This window comes from Nerophis ophidion, linkage group LG07 (genome assembly GCF_033978795.1).
Source record: "Nerophis ophidion isolate RoL-2023_Sa linkage group LG07, RoL_Noph_v1.0, whole genome shotgun sequence".
Taxonomy (NCBI): Eukaryota; Metazoa; Chordata; class Actinopteri; order Syngnathiformes; family Syngnathidae; genus Nerophis; species Nerophis ophidion.
In genome coordinates, this window is record NC_084617.1 from 16,277,864 (window position 1) to 16,305,029 (window position 27,166).

General features: G+C 38.8%; 1 protein-coding gene across 2 annotated transcripts; it reads right to left on the reverse strand.

Annotated features, from left to right (window-relative positions):
• On the reverse strand, positions 1-27,166 carry dhx58 (DEXH (Asp-Glu-X-His) box polypeptide 58). Of its 2 annotated transcripts, none has more exons than XM_061905449.1 (11): positions 27,068-27,166; positions 20,899-21,046; positions 15,204-15,408; positions 14,945-15,135; positions 13,071-13,184; positions 12,847-12,979; positions 10,791-10,976; positions 10,484-10,722; positions 4,482-4,793; positions 4,239-4,423; positions 1-544 (listed from the first exon to the last, which is right to left on the reverse strand). In XM_061905449.1, the coding sequence occupies exons 2-11, from the start codon at positions 20,917-20,919 to the stop codon at positions 259-261; spliced, it is 1,872 nt and encodes a 623-aa protein (XP_061761433.1). In that variant the 5' UTR covers positions 20,920-21,046; positions 27,068-27,166; the 3' UTR covers positions 1-258. The 2 variants fall into 2 exon arrangements, with proteins under 2 accessions (XP_061761433.1, XP_061761432.1); XM_061905448.1 differs by lacking the exon at positions 27,068-27,166 and adding an exon at positions 17,541-17,728.

Here is a 27,166-nt window from a genome sequence, read left to right on the forward strand (position 1 = left end):
TGTTATGTAGACTCCTTTATTTTGCAGAATGGACCTGCCAATAAAATTTGAAATTGATAAGAACCCGTTAGTTTGTCTATAAAAACTTAATTACATAAAATACATGTCATTATTCCAGTTCACAAAATGTTCCACTTTGTGTTGTGTGACTTAAGTGACACAAAAAATGGGCATCAAGAAAGCCGCCGCGCTCGTTTCGAGCACGATTCAAACGTGGCACGTGTGTGGAAGGTACCGTGTGGCGCCAGCAACCTGGCCTCAGTCGACAAGGTCCGGGTGGTGACTCTGGCAGTACTCGGTAAAGCTGAAGTCGTCCACGACAAAAGGAATGTCCTTCCACTTTTTCACCGTGGTCCTGCCGTCGGGCGTCTCCAGGGCGAAGTGCTTGATGGCCACGTTGGGCAGTAGGGCCACCTTCTTGTACAGGACCTCGTGACCCCACGCCTTTCTGCAGCTGCCGTTGTTACACGTCATCCTGCCGCCTAATTCCCAGTCTTCGAAAGTCCGATCCAGAACCAGCTGTGGGCCGATGTTGTACTTCTCCCTAAGACCAGAGCCGGATGTCAACTCATAGAACAAGACAGAAACGCAAGAAAACTGCGTCCTTTTGAGAGACGTTACTGGTAAAAGCAGCAAATGCAATGCAATTATGGCCCCTTGTGGCTCTGAGGTGTACTGGTATATGATCTTCTAGATCATCCATCCATCCATCCATTTTATACCGCTTATTCCCTTTCGGGGTCACGGGGGGCGCTGGCGCCTATCTCAGCTACAATCGGGCGGAAGGCGGGGTACACCCTGGACAAGTCGCCACCTCATCACAGGGCCAACACAGATAGACAGTTGTCTTCTAGATCAGTGGTTCTCAAATGGGTACGTGTACCCCTGGGGGTACTTGAAGGTATGCCAAGGGGTACATGAGATTTTTTTTAAATATTCTAAAAATAGCAACAATTCAAAAATCCTTTATAAATATATTTATTGAATGATACTTCAACAAAATATGAACAGAAGTTCATAAACTGTGAAAAGAAATGCAAAAATGCAATATTCAGTGTTGACAGCTACATTTTTTGTGGACATGTTCCATAAATAGTGATGTTAAATATTTATTTTTTTGTGAAGAAATGTTTAGAATGAAGTTCATGAATCCAGATGGATCTCTATTACAATCCCCAAAGAGGGCACTTTAAGTTGATGATTATTTCTATGTGTAGAAATCTTTATTTATTGTCACGCCCATGGGATCATGTTTTGTTTTTGTTATGTTTGGTTTTATTTTTTGGACACTCAGTTCATGTTCCTGCACTTCCTTGTTTTCTTTGTTACCATGCCAACTCATTAGTTTTCACCTTGCCCTTATGTCACGCCCATGTCTTCATGTCTCACACCGGTTTGCCGTTATCATGTCATTATTAAAACCTGTAGTTGCCGGGTGGTCAGCCTGGCGACTTTTCATATTCCTCAACTGCCTTCATGCCATGCCATGCCATTGCTGTTTATTCTCTGCCCATAGTTTCCCTCCAGTTTATGCTAAGTAAGTTTTTGGTTTTGCTATGTCACAGTTGTTGAGTTTTGTTTTTGTCTATAATCATGCCATAGTGCTAGTTTTGTTTTCATAGTCTAGTTTTGTACCGCCATTGTGCACGCTTTTTGTTGGCCTGTTGTTGTAGTTTGTTAGTGTTAGTAATAAATAAATGTGTACTCACATTCACGTCTTGCTCGTGCCAATTTTCCTTTGCGTCGGAAAAACAATCCAAGTCATAGTCCAAGTCCTGACAATTTATAATTGAATCACTTGTTTATTTTTCAACAAGTTTTTAGTTATTTCAATATCTTTTTTTCCAAATAGCTCAATAAAGACCACTACAAATGAACAATATTCTGCACTGTTATACAATTTAATAAATCAGAAACTGATGACATAGTGCTGTATTTTACTTCTTTATCTCTTTTTTTCAACCAAATATGCTTTGCTCTGATTAGGGGGTACTTGAATTAAAAAAAAATTTACAGGGGGTACATCACTGAAAAAAGGTTGAGAACCACTATTCTAGATCAGTTGATTGATTGATTGAAACTTTCATTAGTAGATTGCACAGTACATATTCCGTACAATTGACCACTAAATGGTAACACCCGAATACGTTTTTCAACTTGTGTAAGTCGGGGTCCACGTTAATCAATTCATGGTGAGGGGCGTCAAACTCATTTTCATTGAGGGCCACATCGCAGTAATGGTTGCCTTCATATGTTTAAAAAAATAAAAAATAAATAAATTTATGCATGCAGGCAATAACCTGTGATTAAAAATAAAAATAAAAAAAATAGTTTGACAGCATTGATATAAATGTGTACTAGTAATCTGTCATGTTTTGTGGTCACGTTCTCTTTGGTTTTGGACTCATTGTGCACCCTTTTTTTTTTTTCCCATAACAACTCGTTAGTTTCACCTGTTATGTGTTCACGACTCATGCACCTGACTTGTTTGGACTCACGCACCTGTCAATCACTGCACCACTATTTAAGTCTGTAATTGCCAGGCAGTCAGCCAGGCAACATCACCCTCTACACACCCTTGTTACCCATGCCGATGATCCATGCTCCTTTCTCGTTCCAAGTAAGTTTTCGTTATCCATACCAGTTTTCAAGTTTTGTTTTATGTCCATAGTTTACGTTGCAGTAATAGTTTTGTTTTCATAGCCAAGTTTTGTACCTCCGCTGAGAGCGCCTTTTTGTTTATACCCTTTGTTTTTTGTAATATTTTCAAGTTAATAATAAAAGACGTCATTACCTTCCCGCCATGTCCGGTCCAGTCGCTTTGCACTACGGGAAAACAAACTGCACCAAAGTCCTAGTTATGACATAATCATCTCCTCATATTATTACATTATTGCCTATGAACTTGGTTATTAGATTTTATCATGTACAAATAGATTAGAATATAAAGTACTTTATTGATCCCTGGGGGAAATTCAGCAAATTAATGGATACATCATACGTAAAGGCGACGAGCAAATATTCAACTGTTTATTTTTATAATAAACTATGTAATATATTTGGCATGAGTAGAACCCAGACCCCCGGCCTCTTTGACGGCCAAATCTGGCCCATCCATCCATTTTCTACGTCTTGTCCCTTTTGAGGTTGCGGGGGGTGCTGAAGCCTATCTCAGCTGCATTCGGGGTACACCCTGGACAAGTCGCCACTTCATCACAGGGCCAACACAGATAGACAGACAACATTCATACACTTGGGCCAATTTAGTGTTGCCAATCAACCTATCCCCAGGTGCATGTCTTTGGAAGTGGGAGGAAGCCGAAGTACCCGCAGGGAACCCACGCATTCACGGGGAGAACATCTAAACTCCACACAGAGTGTATGTGTGTCATATAAAAACCAGGTTTTCTTTGACAAAATGGTATAAAACATAAAACTAATAAAAACTTATATTACAAAAGTTGAACTAGAAATTCAAGCACTGAAAGTTAAAAAAAAAAAAAAAGTTTTAACTCTATAAAACAGAAATAATTAAAACTTGTATTCTGAAAGTTGAACAAGAAATTCAGGCATTGAAAGTGAATATATACACGTATATACAGTATATATATGTGTATGTATGCATGTATTAATATATATAAATATATATGACTTAACACATTTATGAGTGGGCCCTTTTTAATCCTTCAAACAATGTGATTTTTTATTTATTTTTTTTAAACCTGTCATAGCTCAAAAAATAATAATCAAAATCAATGTTAATTATTGACCTATTTAAGGGCCAAATTACTCATTTAAAATAGAAAAAAAAATTGGGAGGGGAAATGTATTTTTTTGCCAGATAAAACAGGGTTTTTCTGTCAAAAAGAGCATAAAAAAATATATCTAGAGATGGATCTGATGTTGGTGAAGATATTCAAGCGTTAAAAGGATGTCAAGGCGTTTTTGATTTATGAACACAGTGTTCTGTTTTTTAAATATGATTGGAAGCATAATAGTGTTGGTTGAGATGTTGATAAAAGGATATAATAATTTACGGTACTTAATGCTTTTAGCAGATCCAAAAATATGGGATTTCTTTGCATCCGGTGAGTGAAGTCTCCTTAAGCCAAATTACATTGGATTTAGAAGTTGCTGTCTGTCATCCTTTATTTCCTGCCACCTTAGCTAGTACTGCTAGGATGCTAACTGGTCAGTGATTGGCTAAGTCAGCACTTTGAAACCTTCAACCTACTTACTTGAAGTCAGGGTTGACGATGACATATTGTTGATCCTCGACTAGTTGAATGTCGCTGCCGCACGCTACTGGTGCCAAACAGTCCAGACACAGAAGCTGGACGCTGGAGGCGGGGTGGAGACCTTCCTTCCTCTTACTTTGTGCAGTGCGGCTGCGACAAACCGCCTCGCTCTGAAGCTCGGCTAACTGGAGCCAGAAGAAGAATTAGGGAGGATTGATGGAGGAGGAGGTCAGGCGGTCTCACCTTGGCCCTAAACTGCTGGGGGTCCATCTGTTGGACTTCAGCGATGGCCTTGGTGGTCAACTCCTCCAGGTAGATGTTGAGGTGCTCGCGGCGTACTTCCTGCCCGTCTCGCTGGGCTACCAAGGAGTACTTGCTGTCTTTGGCCCGAGCGCGTCCGTACGCCTGCTGCTGCGCGATCTCATTGGTCAGCAGGCCGTAGCGCACCACCAGGTTGCATTCCGGGATGTCCAGGCCCTCCTCGGCCACGCTGGTTGCAATGAGGAGGTTGACCTCGCCCCGGCGGAACTTCTTGATGGTGTTCTGCTGATCTGACTGCGGGGGAAAAAAGTGAGAACGGTAATGTGGCTGTATAAAGAAAATTGTCTTTAACTTTTACGAAATAGCACACATTGAGTTTATTGAGACCATAAATCCTCTAAATCAGTGGTTCTCAACCTTTTTTCAGTGATGTACCCCCTGTGAACATTTTTTTAATTCAAGTACCCCCTAATCAGAGCAAAGCATTTTTGGTTGAAAAAAAGAGATAAAGAAGTAAAATACAGCACTATGTCATCAGTTTCTGATTTATTAAATTATACAACAGTGCAAAATATTGCTCATATGTAGTGGTCTTTCTTGAACTATTTGGAAAAAAATATATAAAAATAAATAAAAACTTGTTGAAAAATAAACAAGTTATTCAATTATAAATAAAGATTGCTACACATAGAAGTAATCATCAACTTAAAAGTGTCCTCTTTGGGGATTGTAATATAGATCCATCTGGATTCATGAACTTAATTCTAAACATTTCTTCACAAAAAAAGAAATCATTAACATCAATATTTATGGAACATGTCCACAAAAAAATCCAGCTGTCAACACTGAATATTGCATTGTTGCATTTCTTTTCACAATTTATAAACATCCATTCATATTTTGTTGAAGTATTATTCCCTAAATATATTTATAAATTGTTGCTATTTTTAGAATATTAAAAAAAAAATCTCACGTACCCCTCGGCATACCTTCAAGTATCACCAGGGGTACACGTACCCCCATTTGAGAACCACTGCTCTAAATGAGTCTCTGAACATATATGGTAGTTTGTTTAAAAAATGTAATTGTCTTGAGAGCATGTTGTTTTCTTTGACTTTTCTGAAAACAGGTAAGTTAGTTTGCTGAAGACTTTGAATTATTTGTGAAATAGGGCAGTGATTTTCAACCTTTTTTTGAGCCAAGGCACACTTTTTGCGTTAAAAAAATCCAGAGGCACACCACCAGCAGAAATCATTAAAAAACGAATCTCAGTTGACAGTAAAAAGTAGTTGTCGCAATTGTTGGATATGACTTTAAAGCCTAACCAAGCATGCATCACTATAGCTCTTGTCTCCAAGTAGGTGTACTGTCACCACCTATCACATCACGCCATGACTTATTTGGAGTTTTTTAATGTTTTTCTGTATATAGTGTTTTTAGTTATTGTCTTGCGCTCCTATTTTGGTTGCTTTCTCTCTTTTTTTTGGTATTTTCCTGTAGCAGATTCATGTCTTCCTTGGAGCGATATTTCCCGCATCTACTTTGTTTTAGCAATCAAGAATATTTCAGTTGTTTTTATCTTTCTTAGAGTGGACATTGTTGATTGTCATGCCATTTACGGATGTACTTTGTGGACGCTGTCTTTGGTCCACAGTAAGTCTTTGCTGTCGTCCAGCATTCTGTTTTAGTTTACTTTGTAGCCGGTTCACTTTTAATTTCGTTTTGCATAGCCTTCCCTAAGCTTCAATGCCTTTTCTTAGGGGCACTCACTTTTGTTTATTTTTGCTTTAAGCATGATACATCTACAAAGCAATTAGTTACCGGCTGCCACCTACTGATATGGAAGAGTATTACAGTTACTCAGCCGAGCTCTAGACAGCGCCGACACTCAACAACACATAATTTGGAGACTATAATTACTGGTTTGCAAAAAATATTTTTAACCCAAATAGGTAAAATTACATAATCTCCCGCGGCACACCAAACAGTATCTCACGGCACAGTAGTGTGCCGCGGCACAGTGGTTGAAAAACACTGAAATAGGGCAGGTGTTAGGTCTGTTTAAGAATTTTCTTTGGACGTATGTTCGGTTGGCGTTCACGGACAGCATGTTCGTTTGAGCTGAAGTTGTCTTCAACTTTTACGTTAAATTCGTTAAAGACTTAAAACTAGTTTACTAAACATAAGTTTGTATAAGGTCTACTGAAAACTCAAAATTGTAATTGCTCGTTACGGAAAAAACTTACGTAAAGTTTCTAAATCAGAAACGTTTCTTGAAAACGTTAATTTGTTCTCAACGTTTCCTAAATGGCTCTCATCAGTTTATTCTTTTATGTTTACGAATTTGGTTTATTGTTAGTTGCTGGGTTTCTTGTTTAAGAAATAGCAAAATTAGTTTGTTGAAGACGTTGCTTTAACACTTAAATATGTTTTCAAGAAAAACATATATACGTTAGGTCTGTTTAGGAATTTTCTTTGGACGTACGCTTGGTTGGCGTTCACGGACAGCATGTTTGTTTGAGCTGTAGTCGTCTTCAACTTTTACATTAAATTCGTTAAAGACTCAAACTAGTTTACTAAACATAAGTTTATATCATGTCTACTGAAAACTCAAAATTGTATTTGATGTTTACGGAAAAAAGTAACATAAAGTTACTTCATTTAAAAACGTTTGTTGAAAACGTTAAATTGTTTTAGTTTTTGAAATGGCTCTCATCAGTGTATTTTTTTTAAGTTTATGAAATGTGTTCATTGGTAGTTGCTAGGTCTCTTCTTTAACAAATAACAAAATCAGTTTATTGAAGACTTTGCATGAAAAAAGCGTACGTTAAGTTTAAGAATTTTCTACGGTGGTTGGCGTTTACAGACAGCATGTTTATTTGAACCCCAGTTGTCTTCAACTTTTACATTAAATTTGTTTAAAGACAAACTAGTTTACTAAACATAAGTTTGAATAACGTCTACTGAAAACTCAAAATTGTACTTGCTGTTGAAGGAAAAAACAAATGTAAAGTTACGAAATCGAAAACGTTTGTTGAAGACGTTAAATTGTTCTCAACGTATCCGAAATCAGTTTATTTTTTTATGTTTACGGTTATGGTTTTTTGATAGTTCCTAGGTTTCTTCTTTAACAAATAAAATCATTGCTTTAACACTTAAATATGTTTTTGCGAAAAAAGCATACAATAAGTTTGTTTAAGAATTTTCTTTGGACGTACGCCTTGTTGGCGTTTACAGACAGCATGTTCGTTTGAGCTCCAGTAGTCTTCAACTTTTACGTTAAATTTGTTCAAGACTCAAATTAGTTTACTAAACATAAGTTTGTATAGCGTCTACTGAAAACTAAAAATTGTATTTGCTGTTTACAGAAAAAAATAACGTAAAGTTACTAAATCAAAAACGTTTGAAAATGTTAAATTGTTCTCAACGTTTCTGAAATGGCTATCATTAGTTTATTTTTTGTATGTTTACGAAATTGTTTCATTGATAGTTGCCAGGTTTGTTGTTTAAGAAATAGCAAAATCACTTTGTTGAAGACGTTGCTTTAACACTTAAATGTTTTTTCACGAAAAAAGCTTACGTTAAGTTTGTTTAAGAATTTTCTTTGGACGTACGTCTGGTTGGCGTTTACAGACAGCATGTTCGTTTGAGCCCTAGTTGTCTTCAACTTTTACGTTAATTTTGTTCAAGACTCAAACTAGTTAACTAAACATAAGTTTGTATAATATCTACTGAAAACTTGAAATTGTATTTGCTGTTTACGGAAAAAACAAACGTAAAGTTACTTAATCAAAAATGTTTGTTAAAAACGTTAAATTGTTCTCAACGTTTCTGAAATGGCTCTTACCAGTTTATTTTTTTTATGTTTACAAAATTGTTTCATTGATAGTTGCCAGGTTTGTTCTTTAAGAAATAGCAAAATCAGTTTGTTGAAGACGTTGCTTCAACATTAAATGTTTTTTCACGAAAAAAGCTTATGTTAAGTTTGTTTAAGAATTTTCTTTGGATGTACGCCTGGTTGGCGTTTACAGACAGCATGTTCGTTTGAGCCCTAGTTGTCTTCAACTTTTACGTTAAATTTGTTCAAGACTCAAACTAGTTTACTAAACATAAGTTTGTATAACGTCTACTGAAAATTTGAACTTGTATTTGCTGTTTACGGAAAAAACTAACGTAAAGTTACTAAATCGAAAACGTTTGTTGAAGACGTTAAATTCTTCTCAACGTATCTGAAATCGGTTTATTTTTTTATGTTTACGAAATTGGTTTATTTGTAGTTGCTAGGTTTCTTCTTTAACAAATCATCAACACATCATTGCTTTAACACTTAGATGTTTTTTCACAAAAGAAGCGTACGTTAAGTTTAAGAATTTTTTGGGGCGTACGCCTGGTTGGCGTTTACAGACAGCATGTTCATTTGAGGCCTAGTTGTCTTCAACTTTTACATTAAATTTGTTCAGGACTCAAACTAGTTTACTAAACATTATTTTGAATAAAGTCTACTGAAAACTCAAAATTGTATTTGCTGTTTAAGGAAAAAATAAATGTAAAGTTACTAAATCGAAAACGTTTCTTGAAGACGTTAAATTGTTCTCAACGTATCCAAAATCAGTTTATTTTTTTATGTTTACGATTATGTTTTTTTGATAGTTGCTAGGTTTTTCTTTAACAAATAACAAAATCATTGCTTTAACACTTAAATATATTTTTGCGAAAAAAGCACACAATAAGTTTGTTTAAGAATTTTCTTTGGCTGTACGCCTGGTTGGCGTTTACAGACAGTATATTTGTCTGAGCTCCAGTAGTCTCCAACTTTTACGTTAAATTTGTTCACGACTCAAATTTGTTTACTAAACATAAGTTTGTATAGCGTATACTGAAATCTCAAAATTGTATTTTTGGTTTATGGAAAAAACAAATGTAAAGTTACTAAATCAAAAACGTTTGTTGAAGACGTTAAATTGTTCTCAACATATCTGAAATCAGTTTATTTTTTTATGTTTACGAAATTGGTTTATTGATAGTTGCTAGGTTTCTTCTTTAACAAGTCATCAACAAATTATTGCTTTAACACTTAAATATGTTTACACGAAAAAAGCGTGCGTTAAGTTTGTTTAAGAATTTTCTTTGGACGTACGCTTGGTTGGCGTTTACAGACAGCATATTTGTTTGAGCTCCAGTAGTCTTCAACTTTTACGTTAAATTTGTTCAAGACTCAAATTAGTTTACTAAACATAAGTTTGTATAGCGTCTACTGAAAACTAAAAATTGTATTTGCTGTTTACAGAAAAAAATAACGTAAAGTTACTAAATCAAAAACATTTGAAAACGTTAAATTGTTCTCAACGTATCTGAAATTAGTTTATTTTTTTACATTTACGAAATTGGTTTATTGATAGTTGCTAGGTTTTTTTCTTTAACAAATCATCAACAAATTATTGCTTTAACACTTAAATATGTTTACACGAAAAAAGCGTGCGTTAAGTTTGTTAAAGAATTTTCTTTGGACGTACGCTTGGTTGGCGTTTACAGACAGCATGTTCGTTTGAGCCCAAGTAGTCTTCAACTTTTACGTTGAATTTGTTCAAGACTCAAACTAGTTTACTAAACATAAGTTTGTATAACGTCTACTGAAAACTCAAAATTGTATTTGCTGCTAACAGAAAAAACTAACGTAAAGTTACAAAATCGAAAACGTTTGTTGAAGACGTTAAATAGTTCTCAACGTATCCGAAATCAGTTTATTTTTTTGTTTACGAAATCTGTTTTTTGATAGTTGCTAGGTTTCTTCTTTCACAAATAACAAAATCATTGCTTTAACACTTTAGTTTTTGCGAAAAAAGTGTATGTTAAGTTTAAGAATTTTCTTTGGACGTACGCCTGGTTGGCGTTTACAGACAGCATGTTCGTTTCAGCCCTCTTTGTCTTCAACTTTTACGAAGCCCAACCTATTCCATGATGCTTCCGTGAAGACGTGAGCCCACCTGTGTCATAGAGGCGGTGCCAGTCACGAAGGCGGGCTTGACGCCAGCTTTCTGCAGGCTCTCGCTGTCGAGCACCCAGTCGTTCAAGCAGCCGGTGCTTCTACGCGTCTTGCTGAAGAGGATCGCTCTGGACTCCTTGCTTAGACTAAAAAGCCTCAGCAGGGTTTCCTCCAGCTTGGCCATCTTGGGGTTTTCGTAGAGCGGGTTCTTCGCCAGCGTCTGCAGCTCGCCTTGGTTTTCTGTGGCGTGGGACGGCATTGACGGGTGAGGACAAGCAGCGACAAGGTGGAGGACAAAAATAGCCGACCTTCGAAGAGTTTCACCAGGAATCTGTCGGTGTCATCGATGACGGCGGTCATCTTGGCGCAGTAGAAGTCCACCAAGAACATCAGAGCATCTCTCATGCGCAGCGTGTCGTTGATGAGCAGGGCGTCGTTGTATTTACGCAAGTGGACGGCGCATTGCTGCAGCACGCGGTTGTAATCCTTCACTCCTGCAGAACAACAGCATACAGAGTAGATTTACCGATTGTGGGCCAGGCTGATTTTAAGCGCCGATATTTGGCATTTTCATCTATATTGGTATCAACCTCTTTTTATCAGTATCTGCCTTTTTTCCAACTACATCAGCAGATATGTGCAGCAGCCCTTTTGCCCTGCATGTAAAGCAAACTTGCCAGCCTTGAAACCTCCGAATTTGGGAGGTGGGGGGGTGTTGAGGGCGTGGTTGGGGGGAGCAGTGTTGAGGCTCAGGCAGCATACTCCTTCCCCTGCGAGCTGTCCTGGATGAAATGAAATTGTTTTTTTCCAATCATTTCTTCTTCCTACTCGTCGTCGCAATGTCTCTTCTTCGTTCTTCCGCTTTGTTTCCTTAGATGTTATTGTAGCGTCCTGGAAGAGTTAGTGCTGCAAGGGTTTCTGGGTATTTGGTCTGTTGTGTTTATGTTGTGTTACGGTGCGGATATTCTCCCGAAATGCGTTTGTCTTTCTTTTTTGGTGTGGGTTGACAGTAGGGCTGCAAATCTTTGGGTGTCCCACGATTCGATTCAATATTGATTCTTGGGGTCGCGATTCGATTATATATCGTTTTTTTTTTTTTTCCCGATTCAACGCGATTCTCGATTCAAAAACGATATTTTTCCGATTCAAAACGATTCTGTATTCATTCAATACATAGGATTTCAGCAGGATCTACCCCAGTCTGCTGACATGCTAGCAGAGTAGTAGATTTTTTTTAAAAAGCTTTTATAATTTTAAAGGACAATGTTTTATCAACTGATTGCAATAATGTAAATTTGTTTTAACTATTAAACGAACCAAAAATATGACTTATTTTATCTTTGTGAAAACATTGGACACAGTGTGTTGTCAAGCTTATGAGATGCGATGCAAGTGTAAGCAACTGTGACACTATTGTTCTTTTTTTTAATTTTTATAAATGTCTAATGATAATGTCAATGAGGGATTTTTAATCACTGCTATGCTGAAATTATAACTAATATTGATACTGTTGTTGATAATAATCGTTTTTGTTTCACTACTTTTGGTTTGTTCTGTGTCGTGGAATTGAATGCATTGTTATGGTATTGCTGTGTATTGTTTTGTTGGATTGATGAAAAAAAAAATTTTTTAATAAAAAAAAATTAAGCGATTTTTTAAAAATGAGAATCGATTCTGAATCGCACAATGTGAGTATCGCGAATCAAATTCGAATAGATTTTTCCCCACATCCCTAATAATTACTTCCAACAATAAGTGCTTTGACAAACTCATTTATGAATAATACAAAATAGAAAGGTAATTGTTCCAGGACCTTTTTCAATCATTTTCTGAAAACCTGATCAAAATCTGTCCATAGTATGTTGCTAATACAAACCCAGGTGAAAACATAAAACTAATTTACAGCAATGGGAACGTTATTTAATACCCGAATCGGCACACCGAAAAAAAGTTGCATTCTTCTTACTGGGTTGCGTAATTCAATTGACCGAGTTACGCAACAGGTTTCTTTTTTCGAGGAGGCAGCAAAATTGGACAAAGCTCCCTTTTGAATTTCTCTGGCTCTGGCTCGTCGCAATTACCGCTGTCTTGTTGTATGTGACAGTGTCAGTAAGAACATGCAGTGAGAATCTGACGGAACATAGGTTGAAATATGACACCTTGCACTACATTCAACCCCACTGTTATAACGAGCCACTTCACATTGTGAGTATCGTTACTGCAAAAAACAACGCAGTTACCACCAACACCTGCTACTGATGTGTACTAACCATGTTTAGCCAACTTTCCCTGAACATGAATATTGGCTCCAAATATCGGTGATCGGCCACGGAAAAAACATATCCGTCGATGTCAAAAACTAACCTTTCTTTTCCAGCTCGACCACGTCTGATTCGTATTCTTGCGTGCCCAATTCTCTCAGCAGGACGTCCCTGGGGGGATCCATGAAAACGTGGATCTGCTGCATGATTCTTTTCAGGTGATCTCCAAAGGGATCCTACGCAACAAGTGAGACATGCAGGATAGGATATACATGGCGCTCTCTAACTTGTTGCACATCCCGAAAGGCATTTTGTTTTCAATCTTACCTGGGGTCTTTTTTCCACAATGTCAAAAATCTTTAAGGGTCTTGGTACTTTCATGTCAAGTTCCCCAGTGGACTTGTCGGCTGAAACGATCACAGAGTCCAAGTTGGCGCACAGCTGAGGAGGGAAAGACAACATGGCTTCAACAACTAAATTCAAGCTTCATTGCTTTATTGTCACATACAAACCCCGTTTCCATATGAGTTGGGAAATTGTGATAGAAGTAAATATTAACGGAATACAATGATTTGCAAATCCTTTTCAACCCATATTCAGTTGAATGCACTACAAAGACAAGATATTTGATGTTCAAACAAATAAACTTTTTTTTTTTGCAAATAATAATTGACTTAGAATTTCATGGCTCCAACACGTGACAAAGTAGTTGGGAAAGGGCATGTTCACCACTGTGTTACATCACCTTTTCTTTTAACAACACTCAATTAACGTTTGGGAACTGAGGAAACTAATTGCTGAAGGTTTGGAAGTGGAATTCTTTCCCATTCTTGTTTTTGTGTAGCGCTTCAGTCGTTCAACAGTCCAGGGTCTCCGCTGTCGTACTTTACGCTTCATAATGCGCCACACATTTTCGATGGAAGACAGGTCTGAACTGCAGACGGGCCAGGAAAGTACCCACACTCTTTTTTTATGAATCCACGCTGTTGTAACACGTGCTGAATGTGGCTTGGCATTGTCTTGCTGAAATAAGCAGGGGCGTCCATGATAATGTTGCTTGGATGACAACATATGTTGCTCCAAAACCTGTATGGACCATTCAGCATTAATGGTGCCTTCACAGACGTGTAAGTTACCCATGCCTTGGGCACTAATGCACCCCCATACTATCACAGATGCTGGCTTTTGAACTTTGCGTCGATAACAGTCTGGATGATTCGCTTCTCCTTTGGTCCGGATGACACAATGACGAATATTTCCAAAAACAATTTGAAATGTGGACTTGTCAGACCACAGAACACTTTTACACTTTGCGTCAGTCCATTTAAGATGATCTCGGGCCCAGAGAAGCCGTCTCCGTTTCTGGATGTTGTTGATAAATGGCTTTCGCTTTACAGTAGAGCTTTAACTTGCACTAACAGATGTACCGACGAACTGTATTTAGTGACAGTGGTTTTCTAAAGTGTCCCTGTGCCCATGTGGTGATATCCTTTAGAGATTGATGTCTGTTTTTGATACAGTGCCGTCTGAGGGATCGAAGTTCACGGTCATTCAATGTTGGTTTCTGGCCATGCCGCTTACGTGAAGGGATTTCTCCAGATTCTCTGAACCTTTTGATGACATTATGGACTGTAGGTGTTGAAATCCCTAAATTTCTTGCAATTGCACTTTGAGAAACATTGTTCCTGAAGTGTTTGACTATTTGCTCACGCAGTTGTGGACAAAAGGGTGTACCTCGCCCCATCCATTCCTGTGAAAGACTGAGCATTTTTTGGGAAGCTGTTTTTATACGCAATCATGGCACCCACCTGTTCCCAATTAGCCTGCACACTTATGTTCCAAATAAGTGTTTGATGAGCATTCCTCAACTTTATCAGTATTTATTGCCACCTTTCCCAACTTCTTTGTCACGTTTTGCTGGCATCAAATTCTAAAGATAATGATTTGCACAAAAAAAAGTTAATCAGTTTGAACATCAAATATGTTGTCTTTGTAGCATATTAAACTGAATATGGGTTGAAAATGATTTGCAAATCATTGTATTCCGTTTATATTTACATCTAGCACAATTTTTCAACTCATATGGAAACAGGGTTTGTTATTCAGAATACATCATTTTTGATAATCATTGTTTTATGATGTGTTGTGATAAAAGCAATATATAGAGTTAATAAGTGGTAGAGAGAAGAGATGGTGGTGACCTTGAGTACATGCAGCACAGCTTTGTCCAGACTCTTTGCCCCGTCCACACCTGGCGACGCCGTGAGTCCAAGAATCTGAGGCAGCGTTTCTTCGGCGAGCGTCTTTTTGTGCAGGTATTCCATCATGATCTGGTTGTAGACCATCTTCTTCTGGGTGTGGTGGCACTCGTCCACAATCAGCAGGGAGATCTCTGCAATAGGCAGCGTGAGCTTGAGTCTTCATGGCGGCGTGGACCTCACCGAGGTCTTGGAAACCCACCTGACAGCTCCACGCGCTTCTCCTCCTCCGTGCTGACCAGAGCGTTGTGTAAGAGCTGCGCCGTGCAGATCACCACGTCAGAGTCGCGCAGCACCTTGCCGAAGAAATCTTTCTCCATGCTTACACCGCTGACCGCCACCACCTTGTAGGACGACGCCAGGGCGGGAGCGAACTCTTTGCTGTAGTGTTGGTCCACCAGGTGGATCTGTACAGAAATTTTTGAAAACAATGTACAAATAACTGTTTTACCATGTCACAACAAGGACACTATTGATTTTTCCCATATAATGTACAGCAAGCTGATTTCACTACATCTCAGCAAAGAACACTATTGATTTTTACAAACTATTGTACAAACCCTGTTTCCATATGAGTTGGGAAATTGTGTTAGATGTAAAAATAAGCGGAATACAATGATTTGCTAATCATTTTCAACCCATATTCAATTAAATGCACTACAAAGACAAGATATTTGATGTTCTAATTCATAAACTTTTTTTTTTTTTGCAAATAATTAGCTTAGAATTTCATGGCTGCAACACGTACCAAAGTAGTTGGGAAAGGGCATGTTCACCACTGTGTTACATCACCTTTTCTTTTAACAACACTCAATAAAAGTTTGGGAACTGAGGAAACTAATTGTTGAAGCTTTGGAAGAGGAATTCTTTCCCATTCTTGTTTTATGTAGAGCTTCAGTCATTCAACAGTCCGGGGTCTCCGCTGTCGTATTTTACGCTTCATAATGCGCCACACATTTTTGATGGGAGACAAGTCCGGACTGCTGGCGGGCCAGGAAAGTACCCATACTCTTTTACTTTGAAGCCACGCTGTTGTAACATGTGGCTTGGCATTGTCTTGCTGAAATAAGCAGGGGCATCCATGATAACGTTGCTTGGATGACAACATATGTTTCTCCAAAACCTGTATGGACCTTTCAGCATTAATGGTGCCTTCACAGATGTGTAAGTCACCCATGCCTTGGGCACTAATACACCCCCATACCATCACAGATGCTGGCTTTTGAACTTTGCGCCTATAACAATCCGGATTGTTATTTTCCTCTTTGTTCCGGAGGACACCACGTCCACAGTTTCCAAATATAATTTGAAATGTGGACTCGTCAGACCACAGAACACTTTTCCACTTTGCATCAGTTCATCTTAGATGAGCTCGGGCCCAGAGAAGCCGGCGGCGATTCTGGTTGTTGTTGATAAATGGGTTTTACTTTGCATAGTAGAGTATTAACTTGCACTTACAGATGTAGCGATCAACTGTAGTCACTGACAGTGGTTTTATGAAGTTTTCCTGAGCCCATGTGGTGATATCCTTAACACACTGATGTCTGTTTTTGATGCAGTACCGCCTGAGGGATCAAAGGTCTGTAATATCATTGGTTAAATGTCCGGGGAAAAGAGGACGTATGGTCAGTCTAACATTAATCAATTCATGGTAATTCATGTTAGCATGTTAAGGTTAGCATGCTAGCATGTTACCATTAGCTTGCAAAAATGTTTACCTACTTTTGCTACTGTTTAGCCCAGAGTCATATAACTTGGTATGTGACACTTGTCAACTGTTAACGATAGCATGCTAGTAAGCTAACTTAGACTTGCTAACTTTTTCCATCTATTTTTACACTTTTATTTCTATTTCTGTAGCCATACAGCTTTTGAGTCGTATAAATTGGTATATGAAACATGCGGAATGTTATCATGCTATCGTTAGCACGCATGCTAAGTGTTAGCATTTTATTTGTAAACATGTTACTGTTTTAGGCTAGCTCTGTGGCTCTTTGTGTACAGTTACACCTTGAGACCTCCGAATTCGGGAGATGGGGATGTGGGGGTGTTTGAGGTGGGGGGGCAGGGTTTGGTGGTATATTGTAGCGTCCCGGAAGAGTTAGTGCTGCAAGGGGTTCTGGGTATTTTTTCTGTTGTGTTACGGTGCAGATGTCCTCCCGAAATGTGTTTGTCATTCTTGCTTGCTGTGGGTTCACAGTGTGGCGCATATTTGTAACAGTGTTAAAGTTGTTTATACGGCCACCCTCAGTGTGACCTGTATGGCTGTTGACTGAGTATGCCTTGCGTTCACCCATTTGTGTGTTTGTGTGTAAAACCCTCATATTTTATGTGATTAAGCTGACACGCTGTTTGAATGGAGGAAAATTTGGTAGGGTTGGCAAGTATGGTTACACCTAAAACTCACGGATTCAGACACCCGGCACCATCTAATAAGTATGGCGGCTTCCGGCGACCCCCGGCCAGAGGCCCGTCAAAATTTACGCGGGAATTTTCTAGTTGATATTATTACATTTTAAGTGTGGTGTTTGGTATTTACCATGTTTACCAGGACCACCACTTTTCCCCGCGGCCTGGTTTCCAGGTGCTTCTCGGCCACGTAGACGGCGGCCCGCGTCTTCCCAGCTCCCGTCGGCAGCCAGATGATGGTGTTTTCTCCTCGCAGAGCCCTCTGGACTACCTCCTCCTGGTACGCGTACAGTCTCCAGTCCGACATCCTGCGCTGGACTATGTGGACGATGATGAAATTAGCTTTTTTGCAAAAATGTAATCATCCGCAAGTTAGTATAAGCATGTTTTAAGTACAAAGTGTTATGACTCTGAGGTGTTTAAGTACAAATTTGGCTTAAAAGGTTGGCATGTTAATGTTCACATGCCAGTATGCTAACATTAGGTTGATTGATTGATTGAAACTTTTATTAGTAGATTGCACAGTACAGTACATATTCCGTACAATTGACCACTAAATGGTAACACCCGAATAAGTTTTTCAACTGGATTAAGTCGGGGTCAACGTTAATCAATTCATGGTATAAAAACAGGGCAGCATGGTGGTAAATGGGTTAGTGCATGTGCCTCACAATACGAAGGTCCTGAATAGTCCTGGGTTCAATCCCGGGGTCTTTCTGTGTGGAGTTTGCATGTTCCCTCTGGGTACTCCGGCTTCCTCCCACCTCCAAAGACATGCGCCTGGGGATAAGTTGATTGGCAACACTAAATTGTCCCTAGTGTGTGAATGTGAGTGTGAATGTTGTCTGTGTATCTGTGTTGGCCCTGTGATGAGGTAGCGACTTGTCCCGGGTGTACCCCGAATGCAGCTGAGATAGGCTCGAGCACCCGCCACAACACCAAAAGGGACAAGCCGTAGAAAATGGACTGATGGATGGATGGATGGATGGATAGATGGGCCAGACAAGTCGCCACCTCATCACAGGGCCAACACAGATAGACAGACAACATTTAGTGTTGCCAATCAACCTATCCCCAGGTGCATGTCTTTGGAAGTGGGAGGAAGCCGGAGTACCCGGAGGGAACCCACGCAGTCACGGGGAGAACATGCAAACTCCACACAGAAAGATCCCGAGCCCGGGATTGAACTCTGGACTACTCAAGACCTTATTATTTATTTATTTAGTGATTACTTATGGATTCAATTGGGAATAAATTGAGAACGGGAAGTGAACAACAGTTTTTAGCAAGTGTTATGTAAAAGGAAAGGGGTAAGATTAAATAAGCTCTGCTTCTTCCTACTCCTTTTCGAACATGTTGAAAAGAGAAACTGAAAATTGGGATGTATGCTTGCATGTTCCAAATAAACTCAAACTCAACTCAACTCAATTGATAATCAGTGTTTTTTATTTTTTTTTCATGAGTTATTTGGCCTGCGATGAGGTGGTGACTTGTCCAGGGTGTACCCCGCCTTCCGGCCGAATGCAGCTGACCAGCGCCCCCCCAAACCCAAAGGGAATAAGCGGTAGAAATTGGATGGATGGAGTTATTTGGCCAAAATAAAGCTGTGACATAACCGAATCAAAAGTCCTTCCAAAGCAGGCCTGGGCAATTATTTTGACTCGGGGGGCCAAATTTAGAGAAAAAAATGAGTCTGTACACCCAGAATGTACATGGAAATAAAGAATGTGGGATTTACAATATTAACTATGAAGGATAAAACTCTGAATATTGACAACATATGAACGTCACACCCACTCTCGATCGACATCTTTTACAATCAAACAAAATGCAACAAACACAGCAAAATATGAACGCGAAGGGGAAAAAACAAAAACACCTACAATTCGATACATCACTAAACTTTAGAACTTTGTTGTCAAAATCTCCTTCCACGTCTGTCCCTGACACCCGCATTTCAGGCTGGCCGCTCTGGAAACACTGTGGAAACGCTCCCCACCCACACTGCTTGGTGCCTCGTCTGAGCTGCTGTGACTTAGATGACCATATTAACTAGTATTTCATGCAAAAGAACCGATTCCAACCATTAAAATATTTTGTATAGTTCAAGACTTACGGTCGTTTGAATACATCACTGCACATCATAATGGCAGCTACAGTTTCCATCTTAAATATCTAAAAAAATATTTGGGAATGCCAGGCAGGCCAGATTGAAAAGCTTAACGGTCCAGGTCTGTTCAAAAGGGTCAAAATAATAGAAAAAAACAACACATTACATGTTTTATTTTTTTTTAGGACCGAAGTTGGAGTAATTTAAGTAATTTACGCCCTTCAATTACTTGTATGTCCTGTTTGACTTTGAAGGTACAAACCCTGTTTCCATATGAGTTGGGAGATTGTGTTTGATGTAAATATAAACAGAATACAATGATTTGCAAATCCTTTTCAGCCCATATTCAGTTGAATGCACTAAAAAGACAAGATATTTGATGTTTAAACTCAAAGTTTTTTGTTTTTTTTTGGCAAATAATAATTAACTTAAAATTTCTTGGCTGCAACACATCCGGACCCTTTGGTCCGGATGACACAATGTAAAATATTTTCAAAAACAAATGTGGACTCGTCAGACCACAGAACACTTTTCCACTTTGCATCAGTCCATCTTAGATGATCTCGGGCCCAGAGAAGCCGGCGGCGTTTCTGGATGTTGTTGATAAATGGCTTTCGCTTTGCATAGTAGAGCTTTAACTTGCACTTACAGATGTAGCGACAAACTGCATTTAGTGACAGCGGTTTTCTGAAGTGTTACTGAGCCCATGTGGTGATATCCTTTTGAGATTGATGTCGGTTTTTGATACAGTGCCGTCTGAGGGATTGAAAGACACGGTCATTCAATGTAGGTTTCCGGCCATGCCGCTTACGTGGAGTGATTTCTCCAGATTCTCCGAACCTTTTGATGATATTATGGACCGTAGATGTTGAAATCCCTAAATGTATTGCAATTGGACTTTGAGAAACGGTGTTCTTGAACTGTTTGACTATTTGCTCCCGCAGTATTTATTGCCACCTTTACAAACTTATTTGTCACGTGTTAAAATGTTTATCAGTTTCGAACATCAAATATGTTTTTTGTAGCATATTCAGCTGAATATGGGTTGAAAAGGATTTGCAAATCATTGTATTCCGTTTATATTTACATCTAACACAATTTCCCAACTCATATGGAAACAGGATGTGTACTTGTATGTCCTGTTTGGCTTTGAAGGTGGTTAAAAATCAAACCTCTGTGGAGGTTTTATTTGCCATCCTGTAATTTCGTTTCATAGATTGTGAAAAGCGGTAAATGACGGTCATGTCTGTTATTACTACAGTACAGCGTCCGGCTTACAAGTTACAATGGATTCAAAAAAGTGCATGCAAGTTATTACGATAACATGTGACCAAAATTAAGTTAGGATTGTTTTTTTTTAAAGATTGAGAAGACTTACCAGGAAGACGAGAGCGAGCATGTGTGAGTGGATTGTCTTTTGGCACACGTAGCTCTCAGCTGTTAGGCTGGGACGCGGAAACGAAACTTAAAAGCTTTTTTGATGAGTCACACTGAGTGGGCGGTGGCAGGAAAAAGGGAGGGAAGGCCTGCAGGAACAACATAATGAGACATCTGAGCAGGGACATACACTGTTGTTACTATAACATTCATTGGTAACAACAAAGGTATTACATTCTTTGGCAATACACATGCACTACCAAAGACAGAAATATTTAGGTAATGCATTTGTAAAGACAATGAATTTATCAATGAACTGCTCTTTCCATGATCCCACTACCAACCCCTCAAAATGAAACTAAACATATTAGGGCTGCAATCATTAATCGATTTAATTAGAAAAAAAAACATTGATTTATGTTCTGTTGCGACAATTAATCATTTGTGTGTAACTAATAAAAAATTTATAAAATCTGGTTAGTACTAAAAAAAGGTAAAGCAAGTTGAATAGAAAGGGAAAAATGGTAAAAAAAATAAATGCATAAAAGTAAAAAGAATGTAACGGAAATACATTTAAGGTAAAAGAAGGCGAAACAGGGTAAAAGAAGTTGGAAACAAAGGTTATTGCCTGCAACTTGAGGGTTGCAGGTTCGATTCCCGCTTCCGACATCCTAGTCACTGCCGTTGTGTCCTTGAATTGAATTATATTTATATAGCGCTTTTCTCTAGTGACTCAAAGCGCTTTACATAGTGAAAACCAATATCTAAGTTACATTTAAACCAGTGTGGGTGGCACTGGGAGCAGGTGGGTAAAGTGTCTTGCCCAAGGACACAACGGCAGTGACTAGGATGGCGGAAGTGGGAATCGAACCTGCAACCCTCAAGTTGCTGGCACGGCCGCTCTACCAACCGAGCTATGCCGCCCCGTCCTTGGGCAAGACACTTTACCCACGTGCTCCCAGTGCCACCCACACTGGTTTAAATGTAGCTTAGATATTGGGTTTCACTATGTAAAGCGCTTTGAGTCACTAGAGAAAAGCGCTATATAAATACAACTCACTTCACTATATAAGAGGTAAAAATAAGGTAAACAAAAATTAGATAAAAGGTCAAATGAGTTGAATAGAATGTATATAGAAGGTCATGGTAGTAAATAAAAGGTAAAAGAAGGAATTTATACGCAAAAGAGGATTAAAAAAAGGTAAAGGTAGCAAATATAAGGTAAAATAAGTTAAATAGAAGGTCAAATAGTGTAAATAATAGGTAAACGAAGATAAATAGGATTGTAGCTGAGATAGGCTCCAGCGCCCCCCGCAAGTCCAAAGGGAATAAGCGGTAGAAAAATGGATGGATGGATGGTAAATCTATGGTCAAGGTAAGGTAAATACAAGTTCAAAGAAGGTGGGGGGGAAAGTAATTGGAAGAAAGTAAATACAAGATAAAGAAAAAATAAAGTATATCAGAATCAGACTCAGATAGACTTTATCAATCCTCGGGGGGAATTAAAATTTTCAGCACAATCCCATTCAAGATGAGACAGAACAGCATCGCTGACGGGTCTGCCAATTTCCGGCGGCCCTTACAAAAAAGGTGAGATACAGGTAAACAATTGGGGGGTGGGGGGGTTCCAGACTGAGCCCAAGAGAAAAATCAACTCACAGCCATATCACACATCCCTCTTACATGTGTGTAAGGACAACATCTAAACTCAAAGAAAACAAAGGACATTAAATACATTAAAAGAGCAGAGCCGATGCAACCGGCCAGTTCTACATACAGCTGTGAATAAAAATTAAAAGAAACGTATACACTGTGGTGGCCTCTGCGGTGTTCCACACCATCGTCCGCTGGGGTGGGGGGAGCATGGCCAGAGACAGGACCAAACCCAACAAAGCAACCAAGAGTCGACTCCACTCTCGGTTGCCAACCAACTCTCGGCCAGTGTCCAGTCCGCATGGATGAGCGAGGATACGTCCAAGGAGAGAGACTGAGGTGTCCGATACCTGCTCATTCAGCCAAGACACTGTGAAGCTTGTCCGTCCCGGCGCTCAGTGCCAGCTCCGCAGTCCTGTCTCTTCATCTGCATCTCCTCCAAACGGACTCTGGTGTGGCAGAGACCCAGCAGCTGGTCTCCATGGCCAAAAAGCTCTCCGGGAGGCAGATCCAGAAGTTCACAAAAAAGCACCGCAGAAGTCACGAAAGTGCCACCCCTTGTCACACAGTCCCAAAGGGTCTCGGACCAAAAGGCAAAAATAATAACAACAAATGAAAACACAAAAGGAGGACACAAGAGCACAGAGCTCCTGCCAACAGCAGTCACTACAGCGGCGCCGTCTTGGGAAAAAAATCGAAGTAAATAGAAGGTAAAATAAGTTTAAATAGAACGTAAATAAAAAGTAAAATAAGTTAAATAATAGGTAAAAGTAATGAATAAAAGATAAAACAAGGTAAATAGAAGATAACTATCAGGTAAATACAAGGTCAAATAAATAATATAGAAAGTAAAATAAGCAAATAAAATGTCAAATAAAATGAAATACAAACCCTGTTTCCATATGAGTTGGGAAATTGTGTTAGATGTAAATATAAACGGAATACAATGATTTGCAAATCATTTTCAACCCATATTCAGTTGAATATGCTACAAAGACAACATATTTGATGTTCGAACTGATAAACATTTTTTTTTGTTGTAAATAATCATTAACTTTAGAATTTGATGCCAGCAACACGTGACAAAGAAGTTGGGAAATTTGGCAATAAATACTGATAAAGTTAAGGAATGCTCAACAAACGTAAATCAACTTGAATCCGTCCCTGATCGTGTTGTTACACCCTCCGACAACACACCGACGAGGCATGATGTCTCCAAGGTACAGAAAACAGTCAAAAAAAGGGAAAATAACAGAGCTGATTTGACTCGATGTGATGTCATCGCTCCGAGAGCAAATAATCGAAAGGCGTTTAATTCGCCGAAATTCACCAATTTAGAGTTTGTAAATCGGTTAAAAAAATATATGTTCTTTTTTCTGCAACCTCAAGGTATATATTGACTCTTACATAGGTCTGGTGATAATGTTCCCCTTTAAGAACAACGTTTCTCAAAGTGCAATTGCAAGACATTTACAGATTTCAACATCTACAGTCCATAATGTCATCAAAAGGTTCAGAAAATCTGGAAAAATCACTCCACTTAAGCAGCAGGGCCGGAAACCAACATTGAATGACCGTGACCTTCGATCCCTCGGACGGCACTGTATCAAAAACCGACATCAATCTCTAAAGGATATCACCACATGGGTTCAGGAACACTCCAGAAAACCACTGTCACTAAATACAGTTTGTCACTACATCCGTAAGTGCCAGATAAAGCTCTACTATGCAAAGCGAAAGCCATCAATTAACAACATCCAGAAACGCCGCCGGCTTCTCTGGGCCCGAGATCATCTAAGATGGACTGATGCAAAGTGGGAAAGTGTTCTGTGGTCTGACGAGTCCACATTTCAAATTGTTTTTGGAAATATTCGACATCGTGTCATCCGTACCAAAGGGGAAGCGGACCATCCAGACTGTTATCGACGCAAAGTTCAAAAGCCAGCATCTGTGATGGTATGGGGGCGCATTAGTGCCCAAGGCATGGGTAACTTACACATCTGTGAAGGCACCATTAATGCTGAAAGGTACATACAGGTTTTGGAACAACATAGGCTGCCATTTAAGCGCAGTCTTTTTCATGGACGCCCCTGCTTATTTCAGCAAGACAATGCCAAGCCACATTCAGCACGTTACAACAGCATGGCTTCGTAAAAAAAAGTGTGTGGGTACTTTCCTGTCCCGCCTGCAGTCCAGACCTGTCTCCCATCGAAAATGTGTGGCGCATTATGAAGCGTAAAATACAACAGCGGAGACCCCGGACTGTTGAATGACTGAAGCTCTACATAAAACAAGAATGGGAAAGAATTCCATTTTCAAAGCTTCAACAATTAGTTTCCTCAGTTCCCAAACATTTATTGAGTGTTGTTAAAATAAAAGGTGATGTAACACAGTGGTGAACATGCCCTTTCCCAACTACTTTTTGCAGCCATGAAGTTCTAAGTTAATTATTTGCAAAAAAATAATAAAGTTTATGAGTTTGAACATCAAATATCTTGTCTTTGTAGTGCATTCAATTGAATATGGGTTGAAATGGATTTGCAAATCATTGTATTCCGTTTATATTTACATCTAACACAATTCCCCAACTCATATGGAAATAGAGTTTGTATGTAAATAGAAGGTAAAATAAGGTAAATAAAAGGTGAAAGAAGAAACAGAGGGTAAAAATAGAAAAAAAGGTAAAGAAGATTAATAGAGGGCAAATAGAACATAACAGAAGGTAAATAAAAGGTAAAAAGATCAATAAAAAGGTAAATAGAGGGTTAAAGAAGGAATATAGCAGGTCAAATAGGTTAAAAAGGTACATAAAAGGTAAAAAAAAAAAAAAAGATAAAGGAAAAAGGAATAGAGAATGTAAAATAAGGTCCGTGAAGGTAAAATAAGGTAAATAAATGTAAAAGTTAAGTAGAATATAAAATAATGTAAAAATTTAATTTAAAAAGGTAAAATAAAGGAATATAGAAGCAAGGTAAACAACGGTGAAAGAAAGTAATGAAGGTGATAGCAAGTACAAAAATATTTATTTCAACTGATCTGCTTAAACCAGGGGTGTCCAAAGTGCGGCCCTAAGCACATTCTAAAAATACGATTAAAAAAATAAACAGAAAAAGTGGTATATAAGAGTAAACAGGTGAACTGTGACAAGAAAATGTTGCAATGTTTACTCTAATATAAAGCTGCCATGCAGGCTGTTATTTTCTTTAAAAAACTAATAATTAATCAAAATCAATGTCACATTAAATATTCTACTTTGAGATGTTTTTTCTAAAGAAGGGCCTAATAAGAACAAACAAAAAGCATAAACAACAATAAAAGTTATAATTGACAGATGGATCTGAAGTTTATCTCAAGACGATTGTGTTTAAAGTAAACAGTAGAAAAAAAAAAAGTTTATTTTTAATGATTAGGACCCTTTTGGATCCCCAATAATTTTAGTGCAATTTTTTTTTGTGTAATTGCTAAAAAAATAATTCAAAAAAAATTGAAATCAATGGGGGGCAGAGGGGTTAGTGCATCTGCCTCACAATACGAAGGTCCTGTAGTCCTGGGTTCAAATCCAGGCTCGGGATCTTTCTGTGTGGAGTTTGCATGTTCTCCCCGTGAATGCGTGGGTTCCCTCCGGGTACTCCGGCTTCCTCCCACTTCCAAAGACATGCACCTGTGGATAGGTTGATTGGCAGCACTAAATTGGCCCTAGTGTGTGAATGTGGGTGTGAATGTTGTCTGTCTATCTGTGTTGGCCCTGTGATGAGATGGCGACTTGTCCAGGGTGTACCCCACCTTCCGCCCGATTGTAGCTGAGATAGGCGCCAGCGCCCCCTGCGACCCCGAAAGGGAATAAGCGGTAGAAAATGGATGGATGGATGGATGAAATCAATGGTGTGTTGACATTTTTAAGGCTCCAATTATTCTATAATCTCAAATATTCCACTTTAAAATTCTATTGGGGGAAACTATTGCATATTTTGTGTTTTTTTTTTCATAACAAAATAGGGTTTTCTTTGACAAAAAGGGCATACAACTTAAATCTTTAAAAACGTAATATTGACAGATAGACCTAATATTGATCTAGCGATTTAAACCTTGAATAACAATAATACAAAATAATGACACATTTAAAAAAATGTTTTGACCAAAATCCTTTGGCGTCCCTGGGATCAAGCCTGAGTGGAGGCCTAAATGTATATTTTTACACATATATTGTATTGGTTTTTGAAATAAAAACATATCAAATAGGCCCCCGCTTGCCTTGATTTTTCAGTGTGCGGCCCTCAGTGTAAAAAGTTTGGACATCCCTGCCTTAAATCCTTTAGGCTCAAGAGCAAGTTTTATCCCATTATTTGAATCATCTAACAAACTAATTAATAGAGTCCTTGATCATGAAAATAATCTATAGCTGCAGCCCTAAAATATATTTTGAAACCATTTTAAATCCATCCCACTCCAGGTGCAGTAAAATAAAGATTGTGCTCTTCTTCGGATAAAGTAAGCGAAAATTCTCAGTGCACACTTACTTGGAAATAGGCTTCAGGTATTATAGGCTTACGGCAATACAACCCTGAGGAAGATCATCGGATCTCGGGAGCCCGGTTAGTACTTGCATGGGAGTTATG

What these genes read in the sequence shown, in the direction of transcription:
- dhx58 (XM_061905448.1), bottom strand. Translation starts at nt 17,717, where the DNA reads ATGTCGGACTGGAGACTGTACGCGTACCAGGAGGAGGTAGTCCAGAGG. An exon ending in TGGTGGTCCTGGTAAACATG is followed by an intron (nt 15,409 to 17,540) that starts GTAAATACCAAA and finishes ATTTCTGTACAG; the next exon opens with ATCCACCTGGTGGACCAACA. An exon ending in GAAGCGCGTGGAGCTGTCAG is followed by an intron (nt 15,136 to 15,203) that starts GTGGGTTTCCAA and finishes TGCCTATTGCAG; the next exon opens with AGATCTCCCTGCTGATTGTG.